General features: G+C 40.4%; 1 protein-coding gene across 1 annotated transcript in view; it reads left to right on the top strand.

Annotated features, from left to right (window-relative positions):
• ADARB2 (adenosine deaminase RNA specific B2 (inactive)) overlaps positions 1-16,100 on the top strand; it is a 149,546-nt gene that overhangs the window by 87,098 nt on the left and 46,348 nt on the right. The window contains exon 5 of the mRNA XM_032234979.1: positions 7,811-7,979. Within this exon, the coding sequence (XP_032090870.1) occupies positions 7,811-7,979 (169 nt within the window). The remainder of the gene's footprint in view (positions 1-7,810; positions 7,980-16,100) is intronic.

Genomic DNA, 16,100 nt, shown 5'->3' with positions numbered 1-16,100 from the left:
TGCTATTACAATACAAGTGAAGTTGCAGTTAAGAGATGGAGAAGAAGGGACCAGCATTTGTGGTGGGAAGTAGGTGGGATTTTCTCCTAATTCAACCACCTCCAATGTGATGCTGTCCTGTTGGTCCAATGCCATCTGGCAGAACCAGGTCTTCAGGCCCTTTCAGAAGACCAGAAGGATGAGAGCCAATCTCACCTAAGGGATAAGATGTTCCAAAAAAGATGTTCCGTGGCAGAGAATGCTCTTCTCCTGGACCCTGCCAGCTGAAATTGCCTAATGAGGCCTCCCTCTGCTGGCACAGGCAGGGTAGGGCAGTCCAGTTGGGGTGAGATGGTTTCCCCAAGTAACCTGAACGCATGGCATGCAGGGCTTTACAAGTAATAACCAAAGTCTTGAATTGCACCAGGAAGCAGCCAGTGCAATTCTCAAAACAGAGGTGTAGCATGGGCCATTTGAGGGGACCTAATAATTGCCTTCCCTGCACCAGTTGTAATTTTTGAGTGACCTTCAAAGGTAGCCCCCATGTAGAATAACAGTATAACAGAATTGTAAGAAAGGAGGTCTTCTAGTCCAACTCCCTGCCTGGGCAGGAAACCCTATATAACCCCCAGACAAATGGTTATCCAATCTCTTCTTTAAAACTTCCAGTGTTGGGACATTCACAACTTCGGGAGACAAGTTGTTCCATTGATTAATTGTTCCAACTGTCAGGAAATTTCTTCTTAGTTCTAGGTTAGTTTTCTCCTGATTAGTTTCCGCCCATTGCTTCTTCTTCTACCCTGCTTTGGAGAATAGCTTGACTCCCTCTTCTTTGTGACAACCCCTGAGATATTGGAACACTGCTATCATGTCTCCCCTGGTCCTTCTTTTCATTAAACTAGACATTCCAAGTTCCTGCAACTGTTCCTCATACGTTTTAGTCTCCAGTCCCCTAATCATCTTACTTGCTCTTTTCTGCACTCTTTCTAGAGTCTCAACATATTTTTTACATTGTGGCAACCAAAATTGGATGCAGTAGTCCAAATGTGAGATGACCAGAGTTTAAGTGACTGAGTACAGGAGCTCTCAATCTAGGAAAGGTCAACTGATGATCAACATGAAGTTGTGCAAAGGGTTTTCTAGCCGCAGTTGCCACTTGCTCTTTGAGCAGGAGTCACGAATCCAGGAGAAAACCCAAGTTGTAGACTGAATCTGTCTGAGGCAACCCCATCCAGAACTAGTGTTAAAGTCCTGGATCTCAAAGCTCCGTCCATCCAAAGCTAGTCAGTCTTGCCAGGATTCAGCCGAAGCCTATTGTCTCCCATCCTGATCTCCACATCCTCCAGACTGCAAGAGGACAGCAACAGCATCATTTGGATCACCAGGAACTTTTATTAAAGTTTCACAGTTTTATTTTTGTTAATAACTGCCTTATTCATACAGTTTTTGTCAAGAAAGTCAAGCAAATGATAGCTACTTACATTACTGGTCCTCCTGTTTTCTCAAACACTTTTTTTTCTTAATAGGGGAAAAGAGGAAAAGCTGCATGGTATCTTTTAGTGATTATTAACATCACCCTCGAAACATATCAGGTGTGAATAATCACTATTTTTCCACTATATTTTATACTAGCTTAGAAATGCACCATAATTGTAGTGGTGGGTTTCAAATAATCTTTCTAAGAAATGGAATAGAAAACAGAATAAGAGAGTTGGAATGGCACTTAGATGTCTTCCAGTCCAGCCCCCTTCTCTATACTACTTCAGGCAAACAGTTGTCCAGTCTGTTTTTGAAAGTCTCCAATGATGGAGCACCCACAATTTCTGAAGGCAAAGGAATTCCTTTGGTTGATTGCTCTCACCATTGGGAAATTTCTCCCTAGTTCTAGGTTGCTTCTCTGCTTGGTTAGTTCGCAACCTTGCCTTTTAGTGCTTTGGAAAATAGTTTGACTCCTTCGATTTTGCAGGAGCCCCTCAAACATTAGATCAGCGAATGTTCTAATCACACCTAAATGAGATTCAGCTCTACAAACTTTCTAAGATTCTCCTCATTCCTTCAAAAAAAAATAGGGAATTACTTCTCAGTACTAAGAGCTTCAAGGTATTGTTTTTTCTTTTCCTTTCTAAAAGTGGGCTCTGTTTTCTCTCTTTTTATTGTCTGCCGCATTCTTCCAGATCAGCAGTTTTGATGCTGATATACTCTGTTTCTCCAAAAAAAATAAGACCTCCCCAGTCTTTTGAGCGCCTGTGCTAAAATAAGCCCTCCCGAAAATATTTAAATGCCTGTGCAGCCGGGTTCCTGCCACTTCCTGGGGGAGGGGGAACATGCCCCATATGCTCCACATGCAGCTACCATCCACGCAAAACAGCCTCAGAGAGCTACCACACCCCTTCTTTTAGTGACGGCCACAAAAAAAGGGTAGGCCCAAAGCCCCTAAGGCTGCAAGAGTGTGCCAGAAACAGACACAGAACTTCTGTCCCCTCTCTGGGTCAGCTGATCCATGGGCCACAGGACACAGGACACGGGCTGAGGTTAAGGGGCCTCCTGCACCTCAAAAATAATAAGACCTCCCTGAAAATAAGGCCAAGCACTTATTTCAGGAGTGAAAGGAAAATAAGACCCTGTCTTATTTTTGGGAAAACATGATACTATGGATGGGGGCGGGGGAAGAGTTTCAAACTGCCCGATCAGACACTCAAAGTACTCTAGGTTGAATCACTTGTGTATTTGGAAAGGATAGTCTAGTTACTTTTAAAAAAACATAGTTACTCCCAGTCTACTTTGATACAGAGTACGGGTAAAAAAAACAGGAGCAGGATTTACTGGATTTTCACAAGTCAAGCTGGGAATCTCTTGGATCAAATTCTGGCTTGCCTTAGACATGGCAGCAACAGATTTAATTCAAAGGCTTCATAAATGTTTTTTTCTGCATTCCATATAAAAAGGCAGTTCTTTCTTATACTCCGAATAGAAGCTATCTACTGATGGAGATACATTTTAAAAAGTACATAATATCCAGAGTTGTCATTTATTGCACAGAGGAATACTTCATTAAATAGTTTCTTTACTTTTTCATTTGATTCATTTCCTACTCTCATAGGAAGTAGGATGAATCTCATCCCACAGAGAGGGATTATGCAAAACCTTTTCTTTTCCCTAATAAAAAGACAGTAGATAACACTCTATAGCAGATTTTTGTGATGCTTGATTAAAGCAGCATTTAAGTCCCAATGAGTAGATCAATCGATCAATCTATTATTACTTGGAGACCCCAGAAAATGCATTTTTTCCTGTGTATGTTTATTACAGTTTAATGCCATTCTTCCCCATGACCCGACAAATGCGCGAACGTCAAAAGCGTGCTGACAAAACCGCAGCGCTAAAACCGCGATGTCAAAAGCGCGCCGACAACAGCGCGCCGATAAAAGCGTGCCGACAGAAGCGCAATTTAAGTTAAGGTAAGGTTTAGGGTTAGGTTTAGGGTTAGGTTTAGGGTTAGGGTTAGGGTTAGGGTTAGGGTTAGGTTTAGGGTTTGGTTTAGGGTTAGGGTTACAGCGCGCTTCTGTCGGCGCGCTGTTGTCGGCGCGCTTCAGCGCTCATTTGTCGGCGCGGTTTTGTCGGTGCGGTTTTGTCACCGCAGTTTCGTCAGGCGTGCTTTTGTCATTCACGCATTTGTGGTGGAACCATTCTTCCCGTGAGCTGATCTCTAAAAGAGGACATTTTGACTGAGTGATGATGATTCACTCAGTGCAATTGCCAGATATGGAGATAATCAATACGTAGAGAGTCCACAATATTTAGCGAATGTTGCGCCTCAATGCCCTAGGTTCTTCAACATACTCCAATGCTTGATTTCCTAACACCAGGGGTGCAATGGCTCACCTGTTATAAGTTGCTAAGCTTGTCAGCTGGAAAGCTGACAGCTCGGTTTTAGACCTGAGCTCCCTGTAACGGGGTGAGCTCCCATTACTTGGCTTAGCTCCTGACCATCCAGCAGTTTGAAAGCACATAAATGTAAGTAGATAAATAGGTGGAAAGATAACATTGTTGTTGCATTCTGTGTGTTTTAGCCATGCTGGCCACATGACCACAGAAATTGTCTCCAGACAATGCTAGCTCCCTCAGCTAAGAAAAGGATATAAGCACTGTGCCATAGAGTTGAACACAAGTGACAGGGAAACATTTACATTTACATTTCCCAACAGAAAAATAAATGAAGATGGTTAAAATTAGAGAGTGGTACGCAAGCTTTACATCTTTTGAATATGTGTAGGACAGAATTTGCATCGCAATGCTTTGTCCACCATCTTGCCAATTTGGACACACACACACACACACGCACACAAAACCAAACCACTAAAGGATACAATATGACGTGTGCATACACACATGTGTGATATTGTAGTAGTGGCAACAATGGCCATTCATGAACTCGCTTTCACAGATCTCTTCATTAGGTGGAACAGCAGAAGAGCTGACAGTTGTAGATCAAGCAAGAAAGCAAATTAGGTTACACGGGAATGCTAAAAAATTTGCCAAGCTGATAACGGTCTATTTGCATGGCTGAAGACATTTGCATTGCTGATAGTCTATTTGCAAAGCTGGTTACAAGTATCTGAAAACATTTTGCAATTTACTCAAGTATTCACTGGAGGGTTACAGACAGTTGGGTTTACTGGGGATAAATGGTAACAAAAAAGGAAACGTTAACCCTTGAATGGCAATTCAGCCTCTTGAAGATACGGGATTGCAAAGAAATCAGTCATAATTAAAAGGAAGATACATTCTGGAAAAGCCCATTTGATCATACTTCCTACCTAGTGGGGATTATAATTGCCATTGTATCCTAAAAGTCAAAAGCAAGGATAATAACTGATCGATATAATATATTCTTTGCATGCAGATTATGTTCAGTAAATCCTTTTCAAGAATCTCTACCTAGTAAATATCTTGGGGGCAGATATTGTTTCCAAATGCATATTTAAGTCACTAACTTTATAAAGCAGGGGTGTCAAACTCAAAGCCCGGGGGACGGATCTGGGCCATGGGGTGCTTAAATCTGACCTGCAGGGCCGCTTTGGAAACAGCAAAGGACTGGCCCGCGGTACATCTGACAGTGAAAACGGAGCTCGGGAGGGCTGCAGGAGACCCTCCCAAGCTGTTTTTACTGGCAGAGGGTTGCAGGAGGCCATCACAGCCCAAAAATGGAGCTCAGGAGCCCTTTTTCTCTGACAGAGTGCTTGGGCCACCACAGGTGCCCCTGACACGAGTTACATCGAGCTGGCCATGCCCTCCCCACCCCCGAGGTCAAACACAACCCTGTGACCCTCACTGAAATCAAATTTGACACCCCTGTTCTAGAGGAACCCAAGAAAATAACCGTCTTCTTATCTGTCTACATTACCTTCTGTGTTTCCCTCTGATCTTCCTGCACCATTGTCATATTTCAATATTTCCATAAAAATAATACAATTCTTAGCCTGCTGCTCTTAGTTTTTCCCCAAGCATATTTGGGGGAAAATAGCTTGGTCATTTTCAGGTGATGCTACTCATGTCTTCACAGATAACGCCTTGAGGTTTTTTTTTGTCCCATCTCAGTTTTTTCTCTTTCATTCTCTTGCGATGTGATCTGATTAGAAATTGTTCTAAGAATTCAATCCAATGTTAAAAGCCCATTCTGGTTTTAAATTCATTGCCTAGTTGTTTCTTTATGTCCATCTCCCACCCACTCTCATCATCCCTTGTTTCATAAAAATGGTTACAGAAGACATATTCAAAATTCTTTTCCAAATGGATAAGACAGGCATCAAGGCTGCAACAAGGATGAAATATGGTTTCCAAGGCTTAATTACCATTATTTTGGGGAAAGTGAGTCTTTTAATAAGCAAACATTGTGTTGAAGCAAGATAAAAATAGAAAACGTGCATGTGAGTGCAAGCACATATAGTATTAAAGCAGCATGTCTCCTGAGATTAATTATTTTTAATAGTTATTTAATTACTTGGGTTTTACTTAGGTTACAGCATCCTTCATCTAGTTTACAAAAATAAAACAAAGCAATTGTTTGCTGAAGGAGATTTTGAGCAAATTACTTCCATTTATAGCTTAATACTTGAGGGCATCTAAACATACTATGCTTTTTTTTCTAACCACACTTTGTGAAATGTTTAAATATAAAGCTCCTGCCTATGTATGCGACAACTGCTGCAGTGATACGTATCTTAAATTTTATTTTATTTAAAAATGACTCAGTGAAGTAGCTTGATCTAAGGCAACGATTTATTCCCTAGCTATGACTTTGAACCTTAGCCTCTTAGTCCTACTTCACTCGATGAGATCTTAAGAAGTGCCTGGAATTTGGGAATGCCCATAGCTCTCAGATAGAGTAGATACCTCATCTCTCAGCTGCAGAGGTGGGATTCAGCCAGTTTGGACCCCTTCAGGTGAACCCGATGCTAATTTTATGTTAGTTGGAAAAATTGGCTGGCATCGCCCACCCCTCCTCTCCCAGGAATCTCCACACAGCCTGTTCATAATGCCAGGTAAGTGCAGGGCCTGTGCAGAGCCTGGGGCGGGCCTGTTCCTGACCTCCAGAGAGCCTCCAGAGCCCAGGGGATGCCATTTTTGCCCTCCCAGATCCTTGAGGAAAGCCTCTGGAGCCTGGGGAGGGTGAAAAATGGCCCTCCCAGAAGTTTCAGAAGTCCAGAAATGGGCCTGTTTCTGGCCTCTGGAGGGCCTGTAGAACCCAGGATATTTTCGCCCTCCCGGAGGCTTGAGGAAAGCCTCCAGAGCCTGGGGAGGGTAAAAACACACACATACAGCCCATTGTGATACAGGAGGCTGAGTAGGCCATGCCCCCCACCCCATGGCCATGCTTCCCAACAACCAGGCACAGAACCGGTTGCTAAAAATTTTCAATCCCACCCCTGCTCAGCTGGATTATTGCAATATGCTCTACATGAAGCTCCCTTGAAGAGTTATTTGGAAGCTACAACTGGTGCAGAATATATCTGGTGTGCACTGTTCCCAAAAGAGAGATGTGACTATGGAGGAAACACAACTTCTCATATCTCCCTGGACTGGCAAATTCCACTTGCAGTGGACATTTTCAAGGCTATCTGGGTCTTCAGTCATATTGCAAAACAAGTGGCCACAGACCTGATAACTGCTCCCATTTTATAAAGGAATGCATGTTCAGTAGTTGAATAGAGATTTATACATTACAATATTCATGATTCTTAAAGAAAATACACTCTAAAACTCACTTTTTATTAGTCATTGCAATCCCAAGGAAATGAAAACTCACACTATATAGGATGTATGTTTCTATCATAAAAAAAGAACAGCAGTGATAACAACAAAATAAAGTTCCCTGGAAGATTATTGTTCATCTGGGTTGCAGGAATATGTTATTATTTCCTTATGGGATATATCATCTCTGGTTAATGATTTAAAAAGTAAACTTTCTGGTTGACTTGGATACGGGAATTCGTGGTCCATATTAAAAGAGATCATACATTATTGCACCATACAATGTGATGAAAACAATGATTGCTGTTTATCACCAAGTAATCACCCATTTAGAACTCTCTCTGGTGCTACACGAAAGCGTGATCTCAAACCATTATGAACTTTTAAAAAAAATGTTATTGTTAATTCTAATTGGGTTTGTTTGGGATATTCTATTTAATTTTTTTTAACTTTTGTATTATGTGTTTCTTTTAATGTTCTACGCCACCCTGAGTCCTTGGGAGAAGGGCGGCATATAAATCTAATAAACCAAACCAAACCAAACTTTTGATTGTGTGTGTGCTGGTTTTTTCCCTTATAGGTATGGACATTCAGCAGGCTCAGGTTATTGTGCTCTCTTCAGGCACCAAATGCCTAAATGGAGAATACCTAAATGATCAAGGACTTGTTGTCAACGATTGCCATGCAGAAATTGTGGCTAGGAGAGCTTTCATTCACTTCCTTTACTCACAGTTGGAGCTGCACTTGAGGTAAGTTTCATTTAGATAATACTCAGGGGAATAGGGATTATCCAAGGAATCTAAAACGAATTTTAGAAAACAAAACTACATTTTGGAAGTAGTATGTCTTCTTTCTGAAAAGTTGCAAAGGAATGATCAATCTAAACACAAACACACATCACAATCAAAATTGATAAAGTTGGATCATGTTGCTTCATCCAGTATTCTCTGCATCCAGGCAAACCAATATGGGCTTGTGAGAAACTCATCACCATATCATGGCAATGTGTGTGCTCTACAGCAACCATACTTAAAAGCATACTGGAATATTTGTGAATATTAATCCAAATAATCTAGCTCCTGGGAAAAAATATGTGGCTGCTAAGAGTCATCAACTTGATGGCACATAATCATAAGTAGCAACCCTTGATAGGCAGATATTATTTTAATCTTTTCTGCATTTAAAGGTATCTAGATTCATACCCACAACTGCTATATTTTGTAGTAGCAAGTTCTACGTCCGTTGTTCTTCTTCTGGTCATTATTTCCAGTTCTCTGATGCTTACAAGAAATAAAAAAAAACAGAAAACAGCAGCAAAAGCTTGCGAGTTAACCAAACAGTTGGCCTGCTTACAATATCAGTTGATATTCATAAAATAGTTTTGCTGGTCAGCAAGGTGAGACTTCACCCAAATGTTATTGTATATGCAGGATGTTCAGTGGTGGGATTCAAATAATTTAACAACCGGTTCTCTGCCCTAATGATTTCTTCCAACAACGAGCTCACCAAACTGCTCAGAAAGTTAAGAACCGGTTCTCCTGAAGTGGTGTGAACTGGCTGAATTCCACCATTGACTATGTTCCCAATGAGATTCAGCTAGTATTTGTGGGTGTACAACTTACAAGGATACTATGTAGGTAGAAGCCCAACCATCATCCCCTGAAGCAACTTGCAGCTGTGTTTCAATTCTAGTAGTTGTAAAAGAACCAACATTAATTTTCTTGCCTCACCGTTTTCAATCCATGATGTAGATAAAATGGCTCTTGATTCATCAGTAAATATAAATAGGAGGATGGCATGAGAAATAACAGCATGAAATATATTTGATTCTTTAAGTGCTCTGATTTCGCAAGCTTGCCATTTGGCTGTAGCCTTGGGTAGCCAATAAAATATTGATCATTATAAATACTACAAGTTCAGAAACCAATTATTCTAGCCTGCCAAGTTTTGACAACCCCTGAATTTGGAAGCCTTAGGCAGGCAGCATAAGGAATTTCCTCAAGGCCCCAACCCACCACCATCATCCTTCTTGCATTTGTCTGGTAGTGGATTAATTTTAGTTTGATGTAACTACATTGCATCATTGGGTTCGTAGTAGCAATTATTAAATTCAGACAACAAAAACTATGGATTAAATTAGATGGAAATAAGAAATGCAAATTTCCAATGCAAATTTTTGAGTTGTCTTTTAACTCACCATCCCTGATTCACTGTTTTGGAGTCTCCTCCCTTTTAATAAAGGAGGGAGAATCCTATGTAACTATGCAGAGCTATGTAATTATACAAGGCTGCCTAAAATTCTTTTATGTTGACCTGTTTTTCTTCAGCAGTGATTAAATATTTATAATAAAGTCATGTTTCATGAAGCCTCTTTGTTGTACCTGATTAACGCACTCATCAAGACCTGATAAAAACAGGGAATAGCTGAGAATGAAAAACTAACTACCTTTTCATTATGGGCATTTTTTCCTTCACTCTGGCTGAGTCATATTGGGAAAGCTATTTACAATTAATACACTTTCTTGTATTCAGCTTGTCATTAAGGCATAAAAGATCTCTCTACTGGCACATGAAACAGATAACAGTCCTTTAGGTTCAATAGTGCATAATAATACTCCCCTCTGTCTGTGAAAAATTCACAGCATAAGACAGTAATCAGAGCATTAATCTGGCCTAAATGTTTCTTGACTGTTAATGCCTTATTGCAACCCAGTCTACCCTAACCTTTTATCGTTCATGTTATTTGACTTAGATAGACTATCAGGAAGCAGAACATTGTTCTCTTTTGAGATCATCAGACATTTGTGGCTAGATCTTTTCATGGAATTCATACTCTCTAGTGAGAAATGTATTCATGGAGCATTACATTTTAGATGGGTATAACTTTAGGCCCTATTCAGGTCTTAGTGCTTACCAGTGTGACAAGAAGAGATGTACAAAATCTATCAAAATCACATAGAGTCTATCTTCCCTTAAAGTGTCAGAGAAAGAGAGAGAGGTGTTATATTATGTCATATCTCCATGTTATTCAATGGAATATTTAATCATACTTTCATCTTCCTTCTGTGGATGATGATTCTTGAAAATGTAATCCCAGCCTGTTCTGACCTAGGCTTCCCCAAAAGCACGAAGCAGAATCCTGGTCCTGACAAAACCCCTTTTATTAAACGAATGTGAATGCCTTTCATTCACATTCAGCAAGGCTTGGCAAACAGTCTTTCAAAGGAGCAATTATGACTACAGACCTTATCTATCTTGGAAAGCTGCCCTGTAAATATTTTCCAAATAAAGGAAAGACTGGGCGCAGAGTCTCTGACATTCACTGACAGATTTTCACACTCCTAAAATGAATCTAATGAATGAACAAACAAACAGGGCAAAAGCCCACTCCCCTTTCGCTCCTCTTTTATTTCCTATGGGAAGGACAAATCACCTTCTACCTGTGACTTTACCCCCAAGTCGACCCTGATTTCTGAGTTGTTCTTTTCTTCTGGCAGCTCTGCGCATGCGCACACTGGAAACAGGCTCTAGCTGTTCCTTTGCCTCACTGATGTCTAGCTCCATAGGCACCTGATCACTGCCAGACAGCCTCGGCCCTATCTCTGCCTCCAACGCAGAGCCCTCATCTGAGCCTTCCCTAGCCTCCAAGACTGGCCCATGCTCCTCCCCAACCTCCTCACTGTCCGACTCTGCTGCCAGCTCCACTGCCAGCTGGCAAGCTACAACACAACCTTTTTGCTAGTTGAAACACCCATTTTATTTTTCTTCCTAATGAGGCCAGCAGAAAGCAACCTGTAGTAGTCCATTTATTGCTGAATCACAAATTTCTTTTCCTCAGATTGGGTGAAACTGCTGGGAATTGTAATTTGGCAACATTTGGAGCACCACATTTGCTTTTCCCCAAGATCAGTTTCAAGTTCATCAACAAGGACTTTCTAAAGCAGGGGTGTCAAACTCACGTTGTCACAACAGCGTCCCATGACATATCACAACTTTTTTCCTAAACTGGGTGTGGCCAGCACATGACGCATCCAGCCATGGACCACGAGTTTGTCAGCCTTGGTCGAAAACCAGACATGACTTCAGTTGTAGAATTGGTTGTATTTTGTTTATTATGTAAATAGCAGAATCAAAGTTCAGATTAGGGAAAGAATTTTCTTCATCTATACAGCCCTAAACAGCTCTTGAACAGTTGCTGATGACTGATGGAAGAAATTGCCTATTAGCATCAATAGAGGTAGCTCTTGAAATACAAAAGGTTTTCAAAAATGGAATTGGTTGGTTGATTTCTTTGTTTCTTTTGGGAAGGCCATGACAGGGAAAAGAAAAATTAACTAAATTAGTTACGTTAATACAATTAATGCCATAGCTGGTTTAGTTCTATTAAGTGGGGGGAGGCAATATGGGAAACTGAAATTTAAGTAGCATGGGCTTCTGAACTGATAAGAAAAGACACAACATGATGCAATTATATAAATGGCAAAGTTGCATCATGTATTATTATGATATCATTACGTCTTCCCAAGATAATTATATCAAGTAGATAAATCCAAGCTCATATATCATTCAATAAAATATTGTTTAGTAACTTGCCTGTGAATGTGTGGATTACTTATATAGAAAAGCTTTTCAGATGCAACAAACTAATAAAAAAAGCTCTTTAATTTGAGTAGCTATTTTATATATAGAAAGACAGGCATTTTTTTTTTTAGTTTAGCATAATTTACTCTCCAGACTACACTAAACCTAGTGATGTAAGAAGATCTTTATCTTTTTACAAAATAATGATTCTTTTTATACTTTTATACTAAGAATATCCCAAAAGTACTTTTTCAAGAAGCAACTGGACTTTCTGGTTTTTCTTTGAAGATGTTTTGCTTCTCGTCCAAGAAGCTTCTTCAGCTCTGACTGGATGGTGAGGAATGGAAGGATTCCTGGCAGACAGGTGGCTATTTGCATTGTTTAGAGATTCATTAAGGCCACTTGGAGGTTTGTCTGTGTCCTCAGGGTCACCTTAGCTAATGGGTGCGGAGTCTTCTTGGAACTGCTGAAAGGACTGTGTTGTGTCTTCAAAGAAAAACTAGAAGTTCTGTTGCCTCTTGAAAAAGCACATTTGGGATAGCCATGGCCTGGATGACTAAGAATATCTGTAGATATACTAAGAATAGGTTTCTCCTGGATTGCTGGATGTTATATTTGTCAAATGATTAATAAATATATGTGAACTCATATGCAGTCTGATCCAGTACTGTCATGCCATGGTCACAATTCATAAATCACCATCATTCTAGTTTGTTTGTTTTTGCCATGCTGATCCACTAAATAATAGAGCAATTTTGGACTATCTTTCTCCTGGGCTGAAGTCTACAGAAAATCTCACATCCCCTGCAGCAAACATTATATATGTTTTTATTTGATGCTTGACTCTCAACTATATGGATTAGTATAATTGTTTTGTTAGAGAAGTTCATTTATGCAATGAATATACACTCTTTGAAATCTTGATATTAGAAATGAGACTATACCCTAGTGCAGTGATGGCTAACCTTTTCCGGACCAAGTGCCCAAAGCGTGTGCGTGCCTGAATCCCCAAAATGCAATGTGCACCCTCTCTGTCGGCACACAAGCCGTCGCCCCAGTTCAGGCTCTGCTGTGCATGGACAAGTGAACCTCCTGCCAGCCAGCTAGTCTTTGGGTCTCTGTTATGCATGCACACGTGGGTCCCCTACATGCCCCCCACCCCTGCGCTTGCACACCAGAGACCCAAAGACCAGCTGGCCAGCAGGAGGGGCACGCGCAGGCATGGCAGAGCTGAAGTGGGGCAACGGCTCATGTGCCCAAAGAGATGGCACTGCCATAAGTTCACCATCACGGCCCTAGAGCCTAAATGGATTCTTTGTTCAACCAACATCATTTTGAGTTTTATCAAACAAGCAAGAGTGTCTGTGAGAATGCGTGGCAGGCAAAAAGCAATATGAATGACACTATCTTAATGCAAATGCTGTAACTTACACGTTTGTGTCAGACACCAAGACACAAGTACATAATGGCAGCACAGGTGCAATAATGATATTAAAATATGTCATCATCTTGACATTATAGTTTTCTAGATGAAAATATCCAGGTTGGATGCTAGGAAAGATCTGCCTGGGGTTTTTTTTTTTTAGTTGGGTTTGTTTTTTGTATATTGCTTCTATTGATTGTGCTGGCCATCTTGACTTTAAGCAAACTGAGTGGATCCCCCTGCAGGACAATGTAAAGAAGATATATTTTTTTCCCACATAAGATACAGTTCAATAAAAGCCGCCCATGGAGAGTCAGCAAACCTAAGAAAGAAATGGCGATGAAAGCATTTAAAATGCCCTATCAGATAGAAATGTCTTTAGGGTGGCACCGCTTAAGGTTACATTTGGCGTTGCTTTTTTTAAAAGGGATTTTAAAACCAGATGTTTGTCTGATAACACTGGATATAAATACACTGGAAATTCACATGGCAATAAAAGAGGTGATAAGCATATCTCAAAAGTACAATGAGACAAACATGGAACAAAGCCAATCTACACATTCCACTGTTTTGTTTACATAACCTGTGAACCCCACTAAGCCCAGCCCTCCTCCATCCCATCTTGGGCTTATGTTAAATTATTTTCTTCATTTAGCAGTCCCTCTGCTTGCTTTGTGTTAAGCATGGCATTCATGCCTCTAAGGATAAAACTGTAATCATTGTTTCTTATGCTTCTGTATTGATCCAGTTTCATAGCACATTCAGTTATGTTATTATGTTATTTGGATCAATGCTATGTTGCTTTGTGGTGGAATTCTCCCAACAGCAGAAAATTCTGCTCACAACAACTCATCCAGATGACTCTCTCTGTTTAGCCAGGAGCCAAAGCTCTTCCTGTGCTGACCCAGATACACTTACGTACACACACACACACACACACACACACATTCACGCACACACACACACACACACACCAAGAAAGAGAATTATAATTCATCCTGAAATACAAAAGTCAAAGTATTGCAGAGTGAAAGATTAATCTTATTCACAATGCATTTATTCTAGGATTTGTCCAATGTACCTTATTCTTAGTAAAGAATAGTCTTCCAAGCAATTATTGTTGAAACATCTTATCTTCTCCATATCTCATGGCAAATTATGCAATTACATGTCTGGAAGTAAGATGGAATAGAGGAAGAAATCACATCTGCTCTTGTCTGGGATTCCTTCTCTTTCATTTCCTCCCCTCTGTGATATTTGGTCCTTCCCTTCCTCTTCCTTTCCCTCCCCATTCCTAGAATTCGAGGAGGTGACAGCAAAAAGCTAATTGGTAGAGCCCTTGACTATGTGTCAGAATGGTCAAAAATTGGCAACTCGAAATCTCAACCAACAATGCAATTGTCTTACACATTATCAAAAAAAAAATCAGAACACCAAATACAAGCTGAGTGGATATGACTTCATGGATGACCCTCACTCTGTCAAGGGCCTGGGTGTACTAATTTCTAATGTTCTAAGTGCCAGAGCTCACTGTAACAGCATTGCCAAAATGGCAATAAGAGTTGTTAATCTAATCTTGCAAAGCTTTTTCTCCAGTAATATTGTACTGCAAACTAGGGCATAAAAAACATTTGCTAGACCAATTCTCAAATACAGCTCATCTGTTTGGAATCCACACTGTATATTGGACATTAATACAATTGAGCAAGTCCAGAGGTATTTCACTAGAAGAGTCTTCCACTCCTCTGCTCACAACAGAATGCCTTCTACCACCAGGCTTGAAATATTGGGCATGGACAACTTACAACTACCTCAAATCCACCTCAAAGAACTTCTTTACTGAGTACATCATATCAGCACGGATTAAAGGAAAACCAACTCTAAATAATTCCCATGGTTTCAGTATAATTAAAAGAAGAAATAAACCAATCCTCAAGTGTCAAAGGTCACATTGGCCAATTGGGTGAATAAATGGGCTCTACAGATACTCCTTCCCCGACCTTATCCATTCCCTGTGAAGATGATCTTGGTTTCCATAAGTAAGTTCTTTGTTATGTCTCCCCTCTTCCCCTTCTGTGTGGCAACTGAGGAAGAGTAAAACGGCTTCTGCCAAGTTCAGTTCAAAGTTGACACACGTCATCAAAATTCAAATGCTTGGCAACTGGCTCATATTTATGACCCTTGCTGTGTCCCAAAATTGTGTGATCAACTTTTGTGACCTTTTGACAAGCAAAATCACTGAGAAAACCAGATTAATTTAACATCCAGGCTACTAACTTATCAACCACAGGGATTCACTTAACAACCGTGGCAAGAAAGTTTGTAAACTGGGGCAAAACTCACTTAACAAATGTTTCACAGCAACATAAATTTCAGCCTCCATTGTGGTCGTAGGTCATGGGCTACCTCTACGTAGGTCATTATTTCAAAATGAGTATGCTTGCTTTAGAGAGGCAAGATCTTCATGTGGGTTTTTGTTTTAAAGGTTTGGTGATAATGCAAATTAAATGGATGGGAGGTTTCGGGAAGAAAAGTAGGGAAATGGGGCAACTGAATGTATCTACCTTCTCTCAAGAGCCTCAATGTTATAGTTATGGGGGGGTGGAAACGTGACCATAAATTTCCCTCAACAGAAAATGCATCATTGCATAAAAACAAACAAGCCATGGAAGAGTGACAGCCCAATGGTTTTAACCGCATGCAGACTTTATACTTAGAAGAAGGAGGTAGGCTTTCAACTCAAAGACAAGCTGGTCAAAAATGCAATGCAAGATGTTGCTGAGATTCTTGACCGGCCTTGTGGAAGAAGAAAAATATTTTATCTACTTTCAGAGTCAGCAGGTACTATAGCTATCCTATGGAAAAT

This window comes from Thamnophis elegans, chromosome Z (assembly GCF_009769535.1).
Source record: "Thamnophis elegans isolate rThaEle1 chromosome Z, rThaEle1.pri, whole genome shotgun sequence".
NCBI lineage: Eukaryota > Metazoa > Chordata > Lepidosauria > Squamata > Colubridae > Thamnophis > Thamnophis elegans.
This window is presented reverse-complemented; position numbering and strand designations above follow the sequence as displayed.